General features: G+C 40.0%; 1 protein-coding gene across 4 annotated transcripts in view; it reads left to right on the top strand.

Annotated features, from left to right (window-relative positions):
* The window catches only part of HIPK2 (homeodomain interacting protein kinase 2), a 160183-nt gene extending 139583 nt beyond the window's left edge, over positions 1–20600 (top strand). For 2 of the 4 annotated variants that reach the window (XM_087723023.1, XM_087723021.1), the window contains exons 10-16: positions 108–250; positions 1477–1509; positions 1608–1787; positions 6361–6642; positions 14285–14529; positions 15259–15419; positions 17726–20600. In XM_087723023.1, coding sequence (XP_087579149.1) covers positions 108–250; positions 1477–1509; positions 1608–1787; positions 6361–6642; positions 14285–14529; positions 15259–15419; positions 17726–18181 — 1500 coding nt within the window. In that variant the 3' untranslated portion in view covers positions 18182–20600. The remainder of the gene's footprint in view (positions 1–107; positions 251–1476; positions 1510–1607; positions 1788–6360; positions 6643–14284; positions 14530–15258; positions 15420–17725) is intronic. The other 2 variants (XM_087723024.1, XM_087723022.1) reach the window with 1 other exon arrangement.
* Positions 20601–22608: the final 2008 nt, after the last annotated feature.

Here is a 22608-nt window from a genome sequence, read left to right as displayed (position 1 = left end):
CAGTATTGTAAAGGATTCTTTAAAAACTGATCATCAATAAAGGTTTGTTAGCACCAAACACAATGGATTATAAAATAGTGAAAACTATTTTCTCTTCTGATCCACAGCAAGCCTGGCCGAGTGGCACTCAGCAAATCTTGCTTCCTCCAGCTTGGCAGCAATTGACCGGGGTAGCTACTCACACCTCAGTCCAGCATGCTACTGTAATCCCAGAGACCATGGCAGGGACACAACCACTGGCAGACTGGAGGTAAAGAGAAACAAAACCTTCTTCTGTGAGATGCTGTTTGCAGGAGCTAATCATGGTTCAGAGTTGAAGGTTATCTCCTCATCATTATGGTCCATGATTTGTTCTATAATTATTGGATATGTTGTTCAGATTTCTCCATGAGTAGTAGGTTATCAAATGTCACTCTTGTTGTCTTACCCTCAGACCTATCATCCTATGTGCATCCTTGATCCTGGGGCGGTGGGGTGTGTTGTGTGTGTCTTTTTTTCCCGTTCTAATGACCTGAAGTTAAGATTGTTTTCACACTAGCCTTTTTCCTCTGGGGGCATTTCATCCTTCATTCTTTCAGAAACAACTGATAGCAAATGGTTCAGTAAGCAGCAATGAACATTTTTAGCCTCACAAGAAATGGATTATTGTGATAGTTTATAATAAAAAGATACAACACTTAGTGAGAGTCAAGGTTACTAATAAGCTATTAAATCATACTAAGAAACAATAAAAACAATATAAATTGAAAGATACAAATAACATGATTATAGTCATAAGTGGGGCGAGATACATACTAGGAAGGAAGAGAAGAATAATAGTAATATAGTCTTAGTAAATTATTTGACAGTGTTGTGGGAATCAGTTGTTAAGCAGAGTGATGGCATTCAGGGGGAAAACTGTCCTTGTGTCTAGTTGTTCTGGTGTGCAGTGCTCTTCAGAAGTTGAAACAATTTATGTCCAGAATGTGAGGGGTCTGTAGATATTTTCACAGCCCTCTTTTTGACTCGTGCAGATAGGGACTGCAAAAACAACTGATACCAAATGGTTCAATAAGCAGCAATGAACATTTTTAGCCTCACAAGAAATGGATTATTGTGTTAGTTTATAATAAAAAGTTGTTGCCTTAATGGGTTGAGCCTACAGAGACATTTAAATTAGAGATACAAGAGCTCTTAAATGCAACGTAGAATTTGGCCTAGGCATGCTAACTACTTCTACCTAAAAAGATAAGGCACCAGTGTGGAATATCTTGATAACAATGTCCTGATATCCAAAAGACATCAATGATGTTAAGGGTGACAAGACAGCAATAAAGATGAAATCAATATAGGGGATGTCCTGCTACTACTGTACTAGCATAGGAGGACATTAAGAAAGAACTCTTCAGAATTCCCTTGAAAACACCTTTAAAGGTCTGGATATGGGACATTGGGAAACGTTATTGCAGCTGCACTAAAATATTATTTCAAATGCAGGAGGAGTTCATGGAAGTGGGAAGATGGAAAGAAGTAAGAATCATTTCTAAAATGCTTGTCAGATACATGGTATTGCCATTGATTTCTGAATTATTTTTGAAATATGCAAAATTTCCTTTTTCTTCTTGCAGAAATACACATGCTCACGGTAGCCATTACAACCCCATCATACAACAACCTGCACTTTTAACAAGTCATGTCACCCTTCCAGCAGCCCAGCCTTTAAATGTGGGTGTAGCTCATGTCATGAGGCAACAACCAACCAGCACCACCTCCTCAAGGAAGAGCAAACAGCACCAATCATCTGCAAGGTACGAGGGTGGGAGGATAATCCATTGGAGGGTGGGGGGAGAAGCCAGCTTTTGTCTGTTCTTCATATAGTCTGTTGGTTAAAAAAAGAGGAGAGATCCAGTATGGAGCCCAGTCACTGTCGTACATTTTCTTTTCACTGAGCAGACACAAAGGATTTGGGAAAATGGAAAAAAAAATCTTTAGATAACTAGAATATGCAAAAAAATTTAAGTGAATTTGAAGTATCCTGTTTTGACTGTGGAGCAGCTGTTTTGATTTTGAAATGGGCTGTTTCCAACACTTGGCAAGTGTTTTGAACTCAAAATAACACTGTTTCAAGTGGGGAATGCTCTTTATTTGAGCTCAAAACACCTCCCAAACATTCAGAACAGTCCATTTTGTATTTTGATTAGAGAGTTTTAAATTTCAAATGGATCTATGCAAATCATATTACACATTCCTTTCATAGAGATGTTCCCAGGGTAGATGTGGCACTGTGGCACATTTTTAAATACACACAGCTCAAATTTGCTCAGGTCAAGCATTATTCTCAGAATACATAGCACATGAATGCTCACAATTATCTCCCCTCATTGCCAGTTGACAATGTACAAGAGAAAACTCTTGCTTGTGTACACTGTATAGGCTTTTTTCTTGCAGGCACTCACACTGAATATCTAATGTCCATGAACCCAATGGCATTTGAGTGGCTGATCTGAGTTTGCTCTAGATCACGGGTGTCAAACTCACTGTGTCTCGTCGCCGTCACATGACGTTTCATGACATTTTCCCCAACCAACGAGCTGGGGTGATCTTGACCTGCACATGATGCATCAGGCCTGCGGGCTGCCGGTTTGGCATCCCTGCCTTAGATAATTGGAAAACATTTTTAATATAGGAAGTGTCTCAGTGTATTCCTACCAGTGGTCCATTATTTACCTCCCCATCAACTAGGATTGAGTTCTTGGGGAAGAGAGTAGATAGTTCCTGCCTCCACAGCCTCCCCATGTGCACCTGCACATTAGCCAGATAAATGATGCTGAACAAGGGGGACTTTCAAGAGGTGGGCAAGCCCTCAGAGGCAAAGACTGGATAATGCATGCTTTGCCTATCAGTGATATCTACCATCATTCTGGTCAGGGATATTGCTGATTGCAGGATGGATGTTTTATGAGAGGTCTTCGTTCAATTGGCTATACACTGTTTTTCTGGCTCGATTTCCTTCCAAGTAAGATTCTGGCCCATAATATAGGTGATCTCAGCCTATGAGCAAAGGATCGGATCACATACAAAACCCTCCCTAGATATGATAACATTCTTTCCAAGTGGGTGTAGCAGCACTTTGTCAGGGCAAACACTCAAAACATTCTCAGACTGTGCCTCTTGAGAGTGGAATCCAATCAATGTGTCTGTCAAAACATTTCTTTTAACGAATCCTACAATTCTCTCAATAATAGGAGGAAACTTTGAAATAGATCCACACTTTTATAAAACGGGGACGCATCCTTGCTTGTTTGCTCTGGTTGAGGCCAGAGAACCTATAATGAATTTGTAACAGTCTCTGTTTGAAACCCATCTGTTTATAAATAACCCTTCTTTCCAGCTTTCTTTCCCATATGAAGGGATAGAATAGAATAGAATAGAATAGAATTATTTATTGGCCAAGTGTGATTGGACACACAAGGAATTTGTCTTTGGTGCATATGCTCTCAGTGTACATAAGGAGAATAAAATATATTCATCAAGAATAAAAAGATACAACACTTAGTGAGAGTCAAGGTTACTAATAAGCTATTAAATCATACTAGGAAACAATAAAAACAATATAAATTGTAAGATACAAGCAACATGATTATAGTCATAAGTGGGGCGAGATAGATACTAGCAAGGAAGAGAAGAATAATAGTAATGTAGTCTTAGTAAATTATTTGACAGTGTTGTGGGAATCAGTTGTTAAGCAGAGTGATGGCATTCGGGGGAAAAACTGTCCTTGTGTCTAGTTGTTCTGGTGTGCAGTGCCCTTCAGAAGTTGAAACAATTTATGTCCAGGATGTGAGGGGTCTGTAGATATTTTCACAGCCCTCTTTTTGACTTGTGCAGATAGGAACTGCAAAAGCCTGGTCAACTATTAAAACAGGGAGCAGATTCTCCCAACACATCCTGGCCTGCTAAACTTCCCCCATCTCCTCAGCCACATGCACACGATATTTACTCCCAGGGAAGGTGAGAGATAGAAAGAGGCCCTCGCAGAATGTGCCCTGTGATTTCTGTAGCTTGAAATCTGCTTCGCATGATAATACAGTATACAAATGAGTGATGCACTTCTGCAGGAGAAAAGAATTCTCTGTCTCTGTCATTGGTATTCAGCAGGCACCATGAATGCTACAGTTCAGCCATTTGTTATGCAAAGGACTCATTGCCGGGTATATGTCCATAATTCCCCTCCCTTTGATAACGTTCCAGCTTGGTCTTTGTTTGCCAATGCGAGCACTCGGACAAAGGCTGGCTGGTGATTGTAAAAGTAAGCTGGCTTTTTGGAGAGTAAATATTAGGTCCAAGAGGAATTTAGTGCCTTCCCAAATTCTGTCCAGCTTTCAAATGTACATTTGCGGTCCATTCAGAGCTGCATTTTAAGTGTTCCAAATGCTTCTGCTTCCTAAACAAAGCAGCACCATAAATGGAAGAATTAGAAATATGTAGGATTCAGATCTGCAAGAGGAAATGCTTTTGATTTTGGTGTGAGTTCCCACACTGAACCCATATGAAGTCACACTCTTTTTTTCCCCCTGGGCTAGGAATGTTTCAGTTAAGGAATCAATGACTTTGCACACTTTAAGAAACAAAAACTTTTGTAACCAGCATTTTTCCTCGATGGGTCCAGGTGTTTGGAAGAGGCCTTTTAATTTCCTGAAAAGGGGTCAGTAGAGGGATAATGCAGCTTTTTTCTACTTTGCTCTGGAATGACATCCTGGTTTACTAAATTAAACTACCAGCTTTGATGTAGTGCCTTGCATGAATCCAACCGATTTTGGCTTAGTCAGTAAAACCATTATTTGAATGTCGAAATCCAGACAGTGTCAAGGATATTATGAGTTTTCGTGGCATCTCACAACTGTCAGTATTTAGTAACTGTCAGAGACAAAAACATCTGGAGCTCAGCCTTGGTAACTTTGAGTGACTGGCTCACACAATGTTTTATGGCAGGGGTGTCAAACTCATAGGCGCCCCTGACACAAGTGATATTAAGCTGGCCACACCCACCCGACCCTCTGAGGTCAAACACAACCCTGATGCAGTGTTTAGCGAGTCTCAGTTGGCTCAATCATAAATTTTAGTTTGTAAGCCACAATACACTAAATCAAAACTCTTCCCCTTAATACAAATGTTAGCCTGAGCTCCTTGGAAGAAAAGCAGAATATTGAAATAAACATGTAAAGAATTGAGGAAATGTACAGCCCACTCTCACCATCTCAGAAATATTTGTCCTTTTATCTTCCACACTGCACTATTTTCTTTCAACCTAAACAGTCCAATTCTTCTATAAGCACCAGTTTCATTATTTCAGTAGGTTTGCATTGAAAGGCTTTGTGGTTAAATATTATTGTTGAATTTGAAAGAGTAAATGTGTTGTGCTAGACAGGGTTTGTGAAGCAAAAAGCCAACTTGCAGGTTTGTTTGTTTGTTTATTGGATTTATATGCCGCCCTTATGCCAAAGGACATAGGGCGGCGTACAACATTAAAAAAAAAACATTACAAAAGTTAAAAAGGAACTTAAATAAAGTATCCAAAAACAAACCCAATTAATTTTAACAACACAATTTTAAAAAGTAGACTAAAATTAACAATTAAATTAATCATTTATTTTATTCTGTTCAAGCCAGACCGGCTTGCTGGAAAAGTCAAATTTTTAGGGCATGTCGGAAAGACCGGAGGTACAAGAACAAAATCAGAAAGATAAGGAAGCTCCAGTAGAGCACAATGAAATAGTAGTCACTATTTTTGTCATTCTGTGTGTCTCCTACCTGTCCACAGGTAGTCCTTGACATGCAACAGCTAATTTAGTCATCATTCAAAGTTACAGCGGCACTAGAAAAAGTGATTTACGACCATTTTTCACACTTATGGCTGCTGTAGAATCCCCGTGATCAGGTGATCAAAATTCAGACGCTTGGCAACTGATTCATATTTATGACGGTTGCAGTGCACTGGGGTCATGTGATCCAATTTTGCGACCTTCTGACAAGCAATGGGGAAGCCAGGTTCACTTAACAATAATGTTATTAACAACAATTGCAATGATTCACTTAACAACTTTGGCAAGAAAGGTTATAAAATGGGGCAAAACTCACTTAACAAATGTTTCACTTAGCAACATGTTTTGGGCTTAACTGTGGTTGTAAATTGAGGACTTGTATTCTAATTATTCCTTTCTTTCCCCATTCACCACAACAGCAACTTGTGTGTAATATTTTTCTTTCTAGAAGTGGATTGAGATCCACAAGAGGTTATCTTGGGGAAAAAAACATGTTCATCTTGTTTTTTGCAAGCATTTAATATTTCTGGTTTTTTTTTCTTCTTATCACTATTTTCAGGAATATGTCCAACTTTGAGGTATCTTCTTCTCAAACGATCAGCTCTCCACAGCGGTCTAAGCGAGTAAAGGAGAACACCCCTCCTCGTTGTGCGGTGGTGCACAACAGCCCAGCCTGCAGCACCTCTGTCACATGTGGGTGGGGAGATGGACCTTCTAGTACTACAAGGGAACGACAGAGACAAACAATAGTCATCCCTGACACCCCCAGCCCCACAGTCAGTGTTATCACAATCAGCAGTGACACCGATGAGGAAGAGGAACAGAAGCATGCACCTACAAGGTAAGCTGACGTCATATATGCTGTTCAGCAAAAATATGTAGGTATGCACCATTTTAGAGTTATTTATCACTGAACTGCCAGCCAATCTTTGTCATGCAATGGAGCCAATCCACTGATTTTAGTTAACACGGCTTCACTTTTAGTTAGCAACAGCATTTAGACTTACAATATATATCGCTTCCCAGTGCTTTACATCCCTCTCTGAGAAGTTTACAGGATGAACCACGTTGACGCAGTGGTTAGAGTGCAGTACTGCAGGCTACTTCTGCTGGCTGCCAGCTGCTTGGAATTTGGCAGTTGAAATCTCACCAGGCTCAAGGTTGACTCATCCTTCCATCCTTCTGAGGACAGTAAATTGAGGACCCAGATTGTTGGGGGCAATATGCTTCCAGAGAGGGCTGTAAAGCAGTATATAAGTCTAAGTGCTATTGCTATATACAATCTTTTCTCTCCTAGGTTGATCAACCCAGTCTTTGCATGGAAGATAAGTGGTTGTATTTCATGAAGAGAGGCAGCCCAGTAGATTATATGGCATTGGAAAAGTCACTGATTATTAGAGATTGGGTATACAGATTCTCACTTTGTAGGAGGTAATTGGTATTGTTAAATTTCCTGGCCAATTTCTGAACTTTTGAAAAATTAACCCAGATCTTTTTAAAATCTAAACCAGGTCCTTAATCCGATTTGTGATAAAGACAAGCATGCCAAAAATATAGTATTTAAATTTAAAAGATGAATTTCAGATTTCATAATGATGATTTGGATATTGCCACAATTGTGCCATATTTCAAGCTTTTAATTTTAAATAATGAAGAAATGTCCTGAAGTCATACTTGGTTTCTGGTGAATATATGGATATAACCATGCAGTTTTCCTTGCCTCCTCCTTTTTTGGGGGGGCAACATCCCAATCTAGCCTAAAACCCTAATGGGACTATTAGGGTTATAGAACTCTTAGAAAAATTAAATAGTATTAAGGACTCTTTTCTAAGCCCAGACAAGTTCAAAACTGAGGTTTAATAATTATAATTATATAATTATCATGTAAAAAAAATCTCATAATTGATATAAAATATAGACATGCACATATGTAGTTATTTTTAATAGCTTTAAGCTATTAAATATTTCTGAAATGCAAGTACCCAAGGCATAAAATAATATGCAATATAAAAATATTAAGCTTTTGACTTTAATATACAGCAATCCATCCATATATTAAAATAATCAGTATATTAAAAATAGAGCTATAGCAATAAGCATTCTTATATAAAATTAATCCATTTTATATGGCAGCATTCCAAATTCATCATTTCTTAGGAAATAAATCCCACTAAATTTAGTAGGTCCTATATTCATATAAACAGGTTACAATTAAACTCCAAAGAAACTGCCAATCATAATATGAGTACAGGTGAAATCTTAGACTCATATTAGAAAAGTCACTTTTTCTTCAATAACAGTGCTATCTGATTCGTGTTTATATACCATGTTATTTATATCTAATGGAGATAAAGTGTACAAAGGAATCAATGCATACATAGCTAAAGTAAGTTGATGGAGCTGAGAAACTGCTTCTGAATAAGTAGGCATAGGAATAAGTTAACTGTGCTTTAATCCATCATTTTACCTATACATTTTAATCAATAAACATTTTATAGATAATCAATTCTCATGATTTGAAAAACAGTAGGGAAAGAAGAGTTCATGTAATAAAGACAATCTTATGTTCTAGTCTAACATAGTTAAAGTATGCCACCTAATGGAGAAAATTCTTGAGTGTGTTGTACAACTGAAGAATATTCTTATTTTAAATGGGTATAATTCAGAATTCATTTGTTGATCAATAAATTAGTGATCAAATTCCAGGTATGGATTTTATAAATACAAATTCTTTATTAAGATTAGGTTTCTGGGATTGTGTCCAGAGGCACTCAAAGCAAATTGCAATATCAACATGCTGAGATGTATGATATGTTATAACACAAAGACCATCATTCTGTCCGCATATCCCAATGTCTGATGCAGGGACATAAAGTGAGATGTTGCATAATGATGATATAATTATGCCATCATTTGCTCCATGGATTAATATAGATTCCCTTTAGTCGAATAATAATGCGAAAACATGATTGTTCAGAAAGGCCTTTAAGAATGAATGAGACCACACTACCTCAACATGCTGGTGTGCCAGAATCAGTGAATATCATTGTATTAATTGATTTTGGTATTTATTCTTATTCTATTTATACTGTAAGGTCCTCTGGAAAGGGAGTCTCATGTAGGCTATAGTAATAAATAATATTTGGAACTTCATTCTCCCAGAGATCAGATTTGCCACAATCCTGCTGGCCCTTTTGTAAGACCTTGAAGACCTGGTTATATTACTGAGATGGAGCTCTGGATGTGTGGCTGAACCCCTATCACAGTTGCGTTCATTGTTTTCTTGGATGATCTTTTATTTCAGCTGCTGTCTATGTTATTGATTGGTTTGTTATGATGTTTTTATCTTGTTTGTAATCATTTGCCAAAAAGAGCCATGTATTTGAGATGGGTAGCATAAATAATTCTTGCTTGCCTATTGGGGAAAAGTTATTAATTTCCAGTGGAAGAAGCAACAACTTTCTAAGTATGGGACTATGTTAGGAAAATTATGGGCTGGGAATGATTGACAAGTGTGCTGAACACTGAGATATTTGTAACTGCAAAAACAATACCTATTAATAATATCATATTGTGCAATACTAATGCTTTTCCTCTGGGAGCATAAGCTGACATCCTGGATTTCCCCTTTATTTAGCTTCTCCAAAAAAAAACCTTATGAAATAAATTGAACTGAACGATAGTGATTGTCACATGCTCCAGAGATTACTATGGTCAAAAGGAGTTGCAAACCTCATGGGTCCCAGACCGTCATCTTAGTCTTTATGCTAATCTATTTATTTCAAAGACAACTGAATGATGACTGCAGATTGTCCAGAGAAGCCTCCATAGCAATCCAGCTTGAACATTCCTGGAAATCGATTTTCCAATGTTCCACATTTAAGAAAGAAAATAACCAACTGTCCACATAACCTGGAGAAAAAAACAATACATTATTTCTGTGACATACCCAACCTATTCTGTCTAATCACTTTGCCCAGCAAATCCATCAGTCTCAAGAAATATTAGCAATTCCCCATTTTTGTCTCAGTTGAATAGTACATTAAAATGAAGAGCTTTTTGAAGGTTGTACCTTGTCTCTAATGCAGGGGTAGCCAGACAACCCCCCACCTTTTTTTAAGGTCTGGAAGCCTCTTTTTATTTTAAAAATATTTTGGTTTCCAAGGACCACATAGATCTAAGGGATGCAATGATATGGTGTTTTATATAATTTCTAAAGGTGGCAGTTGAAGAGATTATAAGGATGGAAATTGATATGCCCTTGCTTTTCAGAGATTTAACAATCCATTGCTACTTCTGCAAAACAGCAATGGAAAAACAGAGTATGCCAGCTGAATCTGGTAATGCTCCAGAAGCTGTAGATGGAGGCCAGAGGGTCACATGCTGGCTGTGAGGCTGTGGCTGCTGAGGTTCAGAAACATTGCTTTAAAGTACTGTTTCATTCCCTGCATTAGTTACCGTATTTTTCGGAGTATAAGACCGAACAAGATTTTGAAGAGGCAATTTTTTTAAAAAAAGGTTTTGTACTCTGCAGACCTCCCAAAAAGTCCAGTTTTTTGCAAAAATGGGCTTGTTTGTTTGTTTTTTAAAAAAGGGCATGAATAGCCTTTAGGAGGCTTGTAGAGTGCTCCTGGGGAGTGCCCCCCCCCAAATGAGCAAACAACAGCCTGTTTTTGTGAAAATGGACCAGTTTTTTTGTGAAAATGGGCCCCTTTTTGTCAAAAAAGGGGCATGTATAGCCTTTAGGAGGCTTATAGAGTGCTCCTGGGGACAGGGGGCAAATTTGAGCAAAAAGCAGCCCATTCTTCACTCATTTCTGCCCTCCCCAGCCCCCAGGAGCAACTCTGAAAGCTTCCTAGAGGCTCTGCACAGCCATTTTTGTGAAGGGGATGGGGTTTCGGAGGCACAAAATGCTGTATTCAGTGTATAAGACACACCCAGATTTTCACCCTCTTTTTGGGGGGGGGAAAGGTGCATCTTATACGCTGAAAAATACAGTAATAGCAGAAGAAGCTAACACTAATCTTTTAGAAAAAGGAGGAAAGAATATAAAGTTTGGGGGTGCATAAAAATCAGTTAAAATTTGTGTAAAATGAGAGCTTCCATTGTAGTGTTTCCTTAGAGAAATATATTAGAATGCAAAGTTTACAGAGTTCTGAAAATCAGAACCCCTACTTCTATTATTTCAGTGCCAGTCATCTGTTTCTAAAGCCTAAAGTTATATATAATAATATATAGCTCAGCCTGAAAGGCTAATAAATAAAATTCAAACAAGTAAGTCAGAAGACAATGGAAAAAATATAGAATGGCAGAATAGTAAAAACAAATATGTAGGACCTAAACAGAAATAAAGAAGAATGGTGTGTTCCATGCTTTTCCCAAAAACAGAATTCTGAAATTCTAAACCAATAGCATTTTTGTCATGGTTAAGGTTAGGGTTAAATTTATCTTTGACTTTTTAAGTTTTGAAGTAGCATGTTTTTTATGTTCAATCACTGCACTATTCTTTGTGGTTTGGCTTGTGTGAAGCCAGATTGCCCCACTCCCACCCACCCACCCCCGTGTCAAGCTTTGGCTTAAAAACATTGTTTGTTGACTGAGCCACAAGTAATTTGTTTGTTGTATATAACTAAACTTTAAAATAACAGGGATAAAAACTATTCAGCAAACAGTACCCCATTCCTTGGACAATCATTCTTTAAAATACCTGCATATACATATTTATTCTACTCATATACATCTAACTCAAGACATTAAGAAAAAGCTTTTTTAAAAAGAACTACAGTGTCCACTAACATATTTAATTGCTGAGTTCCTTATCCACAATTATTGTCAGCATTCTATAAAAATTACTATTGCCATAGCAACATAGTAGTACCAGGAAAACATTGCTCAGATTTCCTGTAGTCAAGACCAGAGTCCATTTGGGAGTGGAGTCACTTGAGCACATTTTTGCACAGCTGACTACCCTCAAAGCTGAATCAAAATAAGGAGGATTTTGAGGGAAAGCCTGAATGGTATCAGACAGCAAAGCAGTGGGAGTCCCACACAGTATTGCTGCATTTTATTCAATAGACTGGTAGCATAGCATGAGATTCGTTGGTGTTAACTATTTTGAACTCCTTTGATTTCATTACCAACGGATCCACATGAATAACATCTCAGTGTTCAGGTTAATGATAAATTCATGCTAGATCTGGCCTCAAGTAGAGATTGTATAAATTGGGACCCCCGAGAGCTCTGGGGTGCCTCTTGGAGCTCCTTCAAAAGTTGTTAGCAAATGGCAGTTTTGAAAGACTATAAGAGAAAGTGAATGTGAATATTGACACAGAAATAACAGAAGAACAGAGTTGGAAGGGATCTTGGAAGTCGTCTAATCCAACCCTGTACTATTTCAGACAAATTTGTCCAATCTCTTCCCAAAAACCTCCAGTGATGGAGCACTCGTAATTTCTGAAAGTAAGCCTTTCTACTGATGGTTCACACTATCAGGAAGTTTGGTCTTCTCCTTGATTAGTTTCCATCCACTTTTTTTCTTTTCTTGCCTTCTGATGCTTTGCCATGTCTTTGTGGTGAGACAAGGTGAAAGTAAGGGAGGAATAATTATATTAATTATTGGGATTTAAGGAGCCTTTGAGGGAGATGCCACTGTTGTGTAATTCCATTGCACCCAAGGCAACAGCCAAGGTTGAGGGACACCAGCAGGCTTCCTGTCACACCATCACCATCTCCTCTATCATTCTGCAATCACATCTCAACACCCAACATCTGAAAGAATCGGATTAACAGAAGAGCCCTGCCATTTGTGTTGATGACCTTGTGCCGTGATGGCAAACCTATGGCACGCGTGCCACAGGTGCCACACAGAGCCATATCTGCTGGCATGTGAGCCATCAGCTCCAGATGTGTGTACTGGCCACATCTTGATTTTCGGCCTTCCAAAGGGCCAGGCTTTCACTCTCCGCAGGCTTTAGGAAAGTCTCTGGAGCCTGGGGAAAGCGAAAATGACCTCCCCTGGCCTCCCAGGGACCCCCCAGAAGCTGGAAATGGATTGTTTCCAAATTTCCAGTTGGCCTGTTGGGCCCTCCCCAGGCTCCGGAAGCTTTCCTGGGGCTTGGGGAGGGTGAAAACAGCCTCCCCTGCCCCCCCCGGAGACCCTCCGGAAGCTGGAAATGGATTATTTCCAAACTTCCAGTTGGTCTGTTGGGCCTGTTTTTTGCCCTCCCCAGGCTCCGGAGGCTTTCTGGAGCTTGGGGAGGGTGAAAACGGTCTCCCCTGGCGCCCTGGAGGAAATACCAAGCTCAGCTTGGAGATGAGTAGTAGGGGGGGGGAGTGTGGGAGAGGTCGTGCCCCCATGGGGGGGAGTTTGCATTATGGGTTCCAGACACACACACACACACACACACACACACACCTTTGCATTTTTGGCACCCAACAACCAAAAGGTTAGCCATCACTGACCTAATGGAATGGCTGGTTTTACCACTGTGCTTCATATTTTTTTAAGGATGTGCTATTGATAACATGACAGAGCCGAGGTGGCGCAGTGGTTAAATGCAGCACTGCAGGCTACTTCAGCTGACTGCAGTTCTGCAGTTCGGCTGTTCAAATCTCACCGGCTCAGGGTTGACTCAGCCTTCCATCCTTCCGAGGTGGGTAAAATGAGGACCCGGATTGTTGGGGGCAATATGCTGACTCTGTAAACCGCTTAGAGAGGGCTGAAAGCCCTATGAAGCGGTATATAAGTCTAACTGCTATTGCTATGACTAATGTAGTTCTGGGTTTAAAATGAAGAGTTTTCTTTTATTCTCCTTTATATATATAATACTTGAGTACTTTTTAAATTAGTAGAATATCAAAACTAAAAAAAGTGTTTTCTCCCTTTAATGTTTAAAAAAAATGTCATATTCCCCACAGCAAACAGAAATAGAGATGCTTAAATTCAGAGCTGTCAAACTCATGGCCTGCAGGCCAGATCCATCATGTGCTGGCCATGCCCATGCCTGGTTTAGCGCAGAGCCCTGATGACATGACTTTGACAGCCCAGCTTAAATTCATTTGTCTATCCAAAGAATATATATAAAACCTTGTTTCTATTCTGAAATTGCTTCCGGATTTTGTGATTGCTATGAAAAAAACCCGAAACATTGATTTTGTTTTTGTTAAATAGATAGGCTTATTGTTCTAGAAATAGCTTGTACATACTGTTGTGTAAAAGCAAAAAGTTGTGGTTGTAATGTTGTTTTCTTCTACTGCGCTAAAGAAAGTCGGAAGTCGGTACCTTTTTTTCCCCTTTTCTCCCTTCCCACTATATCTCTTTTCTTTTCCCTCCCTCTTTTCTAAGTTTTCAATTACTTTTTTTTCCTTTGGAATTTATTCTTTGATAAACTGATAAAAACTCTGGAAAAAAAGAGAATTTGGCTATGCTTTTACTTATCACCAGATAGGAATGTGTTACTTAAAAGTTTTCTTTTGTTTTACAGCCCCCTGTCTAAGCAAAGAAAAAACGTCATCAGCTGTGTAACTGTGCACGATTCGCCATATTCTGATTCCTCTGGCAACAGTCCATACGCAGTGCAACATCGTGGCGGAAACAATAATGGAAACAATTATGACACAAAGGTTGCACCAGAGTCACACTGTAATGGCAATCCTCGGACGATCATTGTACCACCGCTGAAAACCCAGGCCAGCGAAGTCTTAGTAGAATGTGATAGCTTGGTACCAGGTAAGTTGGTTGCGTATCTTCAAGGAATAAAAACCCTTAAATTAAAGGTGAAAAGTGGTTGTGGTTAGTGTGTCATGCCTGGAGGGAAGAGAGAGTTAACACAGAGATAACGGTCTTGTTGCCAGCCAAAAGATCAAGTTCTAGAGTGGTAGCAAAATCAGGATGTATTTTGAAAAGACACAAAAGATGTTGGCCACTTTTGGCTCATCCCTGAGGCTCTTCAGAGACACATGTAGCTTTGTAAATGCAGGTTTTACATTCTCCCCAGACTACTCACTCTTCATGGGTTAAATATGAATGAAACAAGGTGTAACTTGATCAGTGGTGGGTTGCAGGCGGTACGCCCCGGTAAGGGCATACCGGAGCCTGCCCAGAGCACTGGGTACCTTTCCGGTGCTCTGGAGTGCCTACCCACCCACCCGAGCTCCTTACCTGTCCTTTAACCCTTTGGAGTACATGCGCATGGCACGTATGGCACCTGTGCAATGCTCCGCCGGGCAGCTGGAGTGCAGAGGCTTGCGGAAGCATCGCAGGCAAGTACGACGCATGTGCGTGTTGCACGCATCCATGTGGGTGACGCGGGGGCGGTTGGAACGGAATCTGGAACTCACCACTGAACTTGACCAAGAAGGAGTTTGGCATTCATTTGGGTGCCAATTTGAAGTCTGAAAGCTGCTGAAGTTTACAGACCTGAATGCAATAATAAATTTATCTTCCTCCCACTTCTAGTCACTACCAGTCACCACTCATCTTCCTGTAAGTCAAAGTCCTCTAGCATTGTGACCTCGACCAGTGGTCACTCTTCAGGGAGCTCATCTGGAGCCATCGCCTACAGGCAGCAGCGGCCAGGACCACACTTCCAGCAGCAGCAGCCTCTTAATCTCAGCCAGGTAAGCCCAGGATAATGAGCCCACAAAACCTTGTAATAATCTCTAGCCATTACAATCCAGGCAAAGCAACTTAATTCCATAGAGATTAGTTTATTCAAAATTAGCTATGTTCATCTGATCTCAACCATGGATCGAAGGTTAGAAAGGAGAAAAGGGGATGGCGTAGGAAGGAAACTTTTCATTCAAGACAAATGAGCTGTGGGCAGGGTGGTGGTGGTGAATGTTACTGGTTTGCACCGGTTTGTGCGAACCGGTAGGGACGATTGTCGTTGGTTCTATGAACCAATAGTAAAAAAAACTTTCCAAGGATCGCGTGGCTCAGCTGTGAGCTGTGCGATCGTTGGAAGCTTTTTTCCCACCTTCTTTTTAAAGCATTTTTTTTTCTGCTGGTTCGGGCGAATAGGCAGGGAAAAAATGCTTCAAAAAGTTGGGGAGAAGGGAGGTTCCATGAGAATCAGCTGTGGCATGCTATCATGGGAACCTTTTTTTCACTTTTTAAAGAATTTTTAACTATCTATTCGCCCAAACCAGTAGTTTAAAAATGCTTTAAAAAGTGAAAAAAAGAGGTTCCCATGATCGCACGGTACAACTGAACTTCTTTTTCCTCCCCACTTCTTAAAGCACCCATTCCAAAAAAAAAAAAAATTACATTTCACCACTGACTGTGGGTCTCAATAACTGAGTTATTGAACATGCTAAGTCAAATAGTGATTTGTTCCTGGTTAGATCCCTTGCTTGTGGTTTGTAAACCATAACCTCTGTGTCCTTGGTTTGGATTATGCCAGAACAGTTAGGCAAAATGTGAATGCAAGTGACTACGTACATGCATTTTAGAGTCGGTGAATGTGAAAGAAAATCACATTGTTGTAGCTTAAACTACAGCAACAGAAACTATTTACAGAAAACTGGAATAAAGGTGTATTCGTCCATCCTTTATTCTGTTTCTCTTCTTTTCCCTTTCTCGGCACTGGATAACAAAATTTTAAATTCCTGGCTCAAGGTCCTCTTTACTTGTTTAGCGAGTGCACTGTATCAATAATACAACAACAAAAACTATATATATATGGGTTTTCTCATATTGTTAATGAGATAGTGTGGCATTTGTATAAACTTGGTAGACAAACTGGTATCTTTAATCCAGTGAGTTTTCTTCTTCAGCTGCTTTATAAAAATAACTTTTCCTAACTAGAATCCAACATGAAAAGAAGCGGATGGGGAGAGGGGAATCTGCAGAGAAAAATTACTCTTTTAAGCATCTTTTGTCTGACAGTCTCTGTCTTCCTGCATTCAGATCCATGGAATTAAGCCGTGAGAAACATAGGGAAATATATGTTTCCCTACTAGAAAGAGAGAAAAGAAGGCTGGGTACACCTATTTCCATGGGTCTCAGTTTCTTGATTTTATTAAACTATCCCTTTGGGGTGTCTCTCCCCCCCCCCCCCCAATTTTTCATTTTTGAAAGTCTGTCAAATTTGGAAATGTGAGGATTATTTTTTTAATACTCATATTAAAATTGTATGAACAGAGCAGAGGTGGCATTCTGCCAGTTCACCCCACTTCTGGGGAGCAGGTAGTGGTGGCGGTGAGACCGCCCACCTGCCCAGGCGTCATCACGGATGCTCTGCACATGTGCAGAAGCACCGCATGCGCGCACTCCCAGTTTCGAACCAGTAGTGAAGGTAAGAGGATTTAATGCCTGGAACGGAGGCACATTCCTTTTTTTTAATTTTGGCATTCCATAAAGTTATTACAATTTTTACTGATACATTATTTTAGAATATTTGATTTTTGTACATTGGCTACACTCCCCCCCCCAAAAAAAAATCATCCTCTTGGGCATAATGTTTGTCTTTTAACTCAACATCTTTCTACCCATGCTTAGCATATACTGCAGAGTATGAGAAGGTGACAAATTCCCAGCCAGAAATGCAAGACAGTCCACATTGCTCAGTTCTTCCCCTAATAAAACACTTGTAACCAGTGGTGAAATTCAAATTTTTTTACTACCGGTTCTGTGGGCGTGTCTTGGCAGGCTTCGCAGGGGAAGGAAACTGCAAAACCTCCATTACTTTCCCACTCCAGGGGAAGGATATTGCAAAATCCCCATTCCCTCCCCACTCTGGGGCCAGTCAGAGGTAGTATTTGCCGGTTCTCTGAACTACTCAAAATTTCCGCTACCGTTTATGCCAAACCTGAGAGAACCTGCTGAATTTCACCCCTGCTTGTAACCCTGAGGGCTGAAAGTTCCAGATGACAAAGAGGGACCACCAACTCTTACCATCAATTACTCCTTTTCTTTTGTGCAGGCGCAGCAACACCTTGCAACTGGGAGCCATCGACGGCAACAGGCTTACATCACTCCAACAATTGCTCAGGCACCGTATTCCTTCCCACACAACAGTCCTAGCCATGGCACAGTCCATCCTCACTTAGCTGCAGCTGCCGCCGCCCATCTGCCAACTCAACCTCATCTATACACATACACAGCACCCGCGGCTCTGGGTTCCACAGGCACCGTGGCTCACTTAGTGGCTTCCCAAGGCTCAGCCCGACACACCGTACAGCACACTACTTATCCAGCCAGCATCGTCCACCAAGTTCCGGTCAGCATGGGCCCCCGTGTCCTTCCATCACCCACAATCCACCCAAGTCAGTATCAAGCTCAGTTTGCCCATCAAACCTACATCAGTGCATCTCCAGCCTCCGTCTACACTGGATATCCCTTAAGTCCTACAAAAATCAACCAGTACCCGTACATCTAAACACTGGAATGAGGAAAACGAAAAGACATTTCAGCGCACATGGAGAGGAACACGGCTGCTTTTATACTGAAGAATGTCACAGGCAAATGAACAATGCAAATGGGAGATTCCGACAAAACTTGAACGAAGGAGACTTTAAGGAAGAAAGCAGACAAAAGAAGACGAGACACGTTCTACACTTTTATTTAAAAAAAGAAAGAAAAGAAAGAAAAAAAGCTAAAAAGAATGAAAAATAAAAATACAAAAAAATAAATAAAATTCTGCACCAAACCACATAGTGGGAGAAGCAGAAGGACCCCTGTTGTCTGGTCCTGTTTTGGATTACTTCACCAAGAGACTTTTACAGATTATTTTCATCTGATTACAGGAGACTCCGTTTAGGAATTCGTTGTTCAAATCTTCTAATACAAAGTTTCATAGGTGTTTGGGTATATTTTTTTTAATTAAACAAAGAAGCATACAAATTAGGGATTTATCCAGAATTTCAAAAGGGTTATGACTTTGTCTTTGCACTGGTTGCTGTAACCCAAAATAAATAAAAACACAACAAAAAGTGTGATGTGTTTTCTGTTGGTAATGGAATGAGCAAAAAACGAGAGCCGTTTTGGATTATTCCAGCTCTCCCAATAAGTCTAGAAGCATTAGAAAGTTGGGAAGATAGAAAAAACACTGAGCAGAAAACACTATCTGATGAAATCAAAGGTCGTGCTGAATATTTGTTCTTACTCTGAGCATCCTGGATAAATCCCTTTTCTTAAAGGAAAAGTCTTTAATAATGTATGATAGAATCTCAACTTCCTTACTTGAAAATACTTCCCCCCCCCCTTTATTTCTCTGAATAACCCTTCATCATTTTCAGTCCAATCCTAACATTTGCCTGCTCTGGCTGATGGCTACTTTGGTCACCACTTCACAAAGCACAACAGTGTGTGCTCTTGCTGTTGGAACATAACAGCAGTACTGGGAGCAGGTACCACAATCCCAAGTGTTTAGGATTGGGTTGCTAGTGTAGGAGTAGAAGTTCTAGCTGGCCCTTGGTAGAATGTAGCACTATACATCCATACAGCCGTTTTCTACTTTGTGTTAAGCTCCAGTGATACCAATAGACTTTTCCTCAATGTTATTGCACAAAAAAAGTGATATAACATAGGCATGTAACAAATGTGATTGTCCAGGTATATCTGTGTCTGCGTGTGTGAGTGTGTGCGCATGTGCGCGCTGATGCTGCCTTTTTCTTGTGGTGTGGTCCTCAGCACAGCCATTTTACACTGTCACAGTCTTAGTTTTAAATCATTCCCTTGTAGTGCCTTACCAAACGACAGTTGCAGTTTTAAGGGTTTACTTCCACTGGTACGCCTAGAAACGGACTGAGGCTCGTTCAAATGTAAACTCAGCTCCTTTTTTCTCCTCCTCCTCCTCTTCTTCCTTATTTTTGATTGCTTTCCTTTTTTTCTTCTTCTAGACTTTCAAAAACAAAAATTTAATGTCTTTCTTGGGTAAGTTGCAAGGGCCAAAGGAAGGCTGCTGGGAGTTTGCTGGAATAGAACAATCAGTGGACCTAAGAAAGGGTGTTTTTTGTTTTCTCGGGGTGGGGTGTGGTGGATTTGAGATGTCTGGATGAGTTCTTAGCCCCTAAAGCAGCTTTCCAAGGAATTCCATTGTCTCAATTGTGTTATTAGTTGAATTTCCTTCTAGGATGCGCAATTCTCCATAACGTTTGAAAGTATGAATAGAAAAGGGGGTGGGGTGGGGTGGGGAGGTGCCCAGGCCTTCTTTGGATTATTAATATGTAGTACCTCGTGTTCAATTGCTTTGTCTAAACTGGGGGAGGGTGTAAGGGTGGAGTGGGTGAAGGGCAATGACGTGGAACGAACTTTATATATTTTCATTGGACTGGTTTCAGAAATCTGAGAAGAAAGAGGTATTCTTTCTAGAACATCAGGCTCAGACTGGTGCCAAAAGCTGGTTTGGTTTGGCTTTCTTCTGTTCTTGAGAAGCAGTTGCACTGGAGCTTCATGTTGTGGACTTGGGATGGACTCTACTACGCTTATAGCAGGTCTGACTCTTAGGGTACGGTCTGAACATGTCTAAGCAACACATTCTGCATTTAGGAGCTAGCTTGGAGATGCCACCATAACTGTTCATGGTTTTGATCAGCTTCCCCCAACTGGTGTTCCCTAACCAGATGTACATGAATCCCGCAATATCCTGTTGGCTGTGCTAATTTGGAATTCTCCCAAGATATCTAGAACTAGATGGGGAAAGATGTTTTTTTTTTAATCAGGTGCTTTCTTCGCTTTGTCCCGTTTTGTTCTTACTATGCTTTTCTTTTTCTTGAAAGTAATAATCATCATAACAATGTTAACAGTAGCTCATCAGACCCTGTATCTTCCACAATAAATTATTTGTATTCCCCCCCCTACCTTTGGCATATTCTTTTTCAGAAGGATTCCAAAGAGAAGTATTTGTACAATAAAATAACAACAAAAGAATTAGTAGATACTTTATGGTGACATCACTAGATTTTTCTGTTGTGTAAGTCTTTACTGTTCCCTCCCCTGTGATGTTTTACTTGTATTAGTGGTTTGAAGTTGATTGTAAAAAGGGCTGTCTGCCTTTCTCAACAGTCATTATAGCTTCTAAGCTAAGGCTACCAGATCTGGGACTGCAAAAATTTGAAGATGATATCAAAAAAAAAGTAACGGAGTTATCTTTTATCTCTTTGCTGTCCTCTAGTGATCATCATGACTTTTTGCAACCCAGATCTGGTAGCCCCCAAGTAGCAGAGACACCAGTTTGGGAATGGCGAAGGGAGAAATGTCAAGGAATCAGTATGGCGGTTATAAAAATATGCTTAAAGCCCCTCCTTCTTTTTTAACCATTTATGGTGAAGCATGTTAAGACTGAGCTTTGATTATGGGGTTGCCATCTTTTTTTTTTGTTTGTTTGTTTTTTAATTTCTGCTAATAAGTGTCCCAATTTTTCTGGCTTCAGAAAAGAAGTGCTTAGGCAATAGGATAAGATGTTGGGTTAAGGCAAGTCAGTTAATTGAGAGATGAGGGAGGGATCTTAAGAGGTGGTAAAGATAAAAAGCTTGCTCATGAGGGGAGTTGAGAAGAAAGACAAGCATAGTTGTCATACTTGGAAGTGGGCACACTTGCTTCACTAGCAGGAAGGAACCCCAAATATTAAGGTGGACACTATTATTTTTCTGAAGTAAATCACTGGAAGCAAAACTGGCTTCTTTTCAGCTATTTAGAAACTGAACTCCATTTTATTTTTAATTTTTAGTATCTCTCTGCTCCAAAGTATAGTAGTGTGGTTGGTGGGATTCAATCGGTGTGACAACCGGTTCGCTGAGCGCGTGCGCAGTGAGTTTGAAAACAGCTCAAAAAGTTACCTTCTACTGAAGACCCGGTGAGTAAAACACCTGAGGCGCAGCAATCTGCTTTGCCGCGCCTATCAGCTGGGCTTCAAACAAGGGAAATATAGGTCAGTATAGCGCAGGGGCAAGTGGGCCCACCTGAACATTGGGGTGAACTGGTTCGCTCTCAGCTGATCGTTGGAACTATTGGTTTGCCTGAACCGGATGAATCCCATCTGCCTTTTTGAAGAGAATATTTTTTGCTTCCCCAATGAAGAAATTCCTCACCAGCAGCTGGGTCTTAATAGAACAGTGCATATTCCTCTCTCTCTGTCCAGGTTCAAGCACCAACTGCTGATATCTTTGAGAGGAAAGATCCTACCATTCAATCCTTGTTGTATTACTAATTTTAATATAATTATATTTTAATGTTTGCTTTAATTGCACTTGCATTTCTGTGTACGCTTGTTGTTAATGTTCTCGTAATAAGGTATTCATTAAGTATAACTTATTAAGTATTTTTTCTGTGTTATTAGCATCAACATGTTTACCCCTCATGTAGGTTTAGGAAGGAAGGAAGGAAGGAAGGAAGGAAGGAAGGAAGGAAGGAAGGAAGGAAGGAAGGAAGGAAGGAAGGAAGGAAGGAAGGAAGGAAAGGGAGACAGAAGGATACCCTGAGAAACTTGGAAGGAGCAAGATATTAATAAAGCTTCTCAATATGTGAATAAGCTATGGTGAGTCCGGGCTTATAGATTTATCTATCTGCCTCCAGTTCCTCCAGCAAGAGAGAGTTTAAAAAGTACTCCATCTCTGTTTTAAGTAATTACAGTTCCATGAACCTGAATTCATAGTTGAATTCTAATTTGTTTCTTATTAACATAGTTTAAAGATACTAACTAGGGATTAAATACATCACAGTTCTCCATTATGTCCAAAGTACAGTCCCTTAAGATTGGATATTGTAGATTATTTTAACAATATTTTAGAACAAAAATGTTTCTAGTCTCTTGTGTGTAAAAGAAGATTAGATGGAAATAACCCCACATTTGCTTAGGCTTATTTA

Source organism: Thamnophis sirtalis, unplaced genomic scaffold (assembly GCF_051295495.1).
Source record: "Thamnophis sirtalis isolate CommonGarterSnake01/CBP01778 unplaced genomic scaffold, rThaSir2_p1.2 scaffold_9, whole genome shotgun sequence".
NCBI classification, from domain to species: Eukaryota; Metazoa; Chordata; class Lepidosauria; order Squamata; family Natricidae; genus Thamnophis; species Thamnophis sirtalis.
The sequence above is the reverse complement of the archived record's forward strand: the minus strand, read 5'-3'. Positions and strand labels throughout refer to the sequence as shown.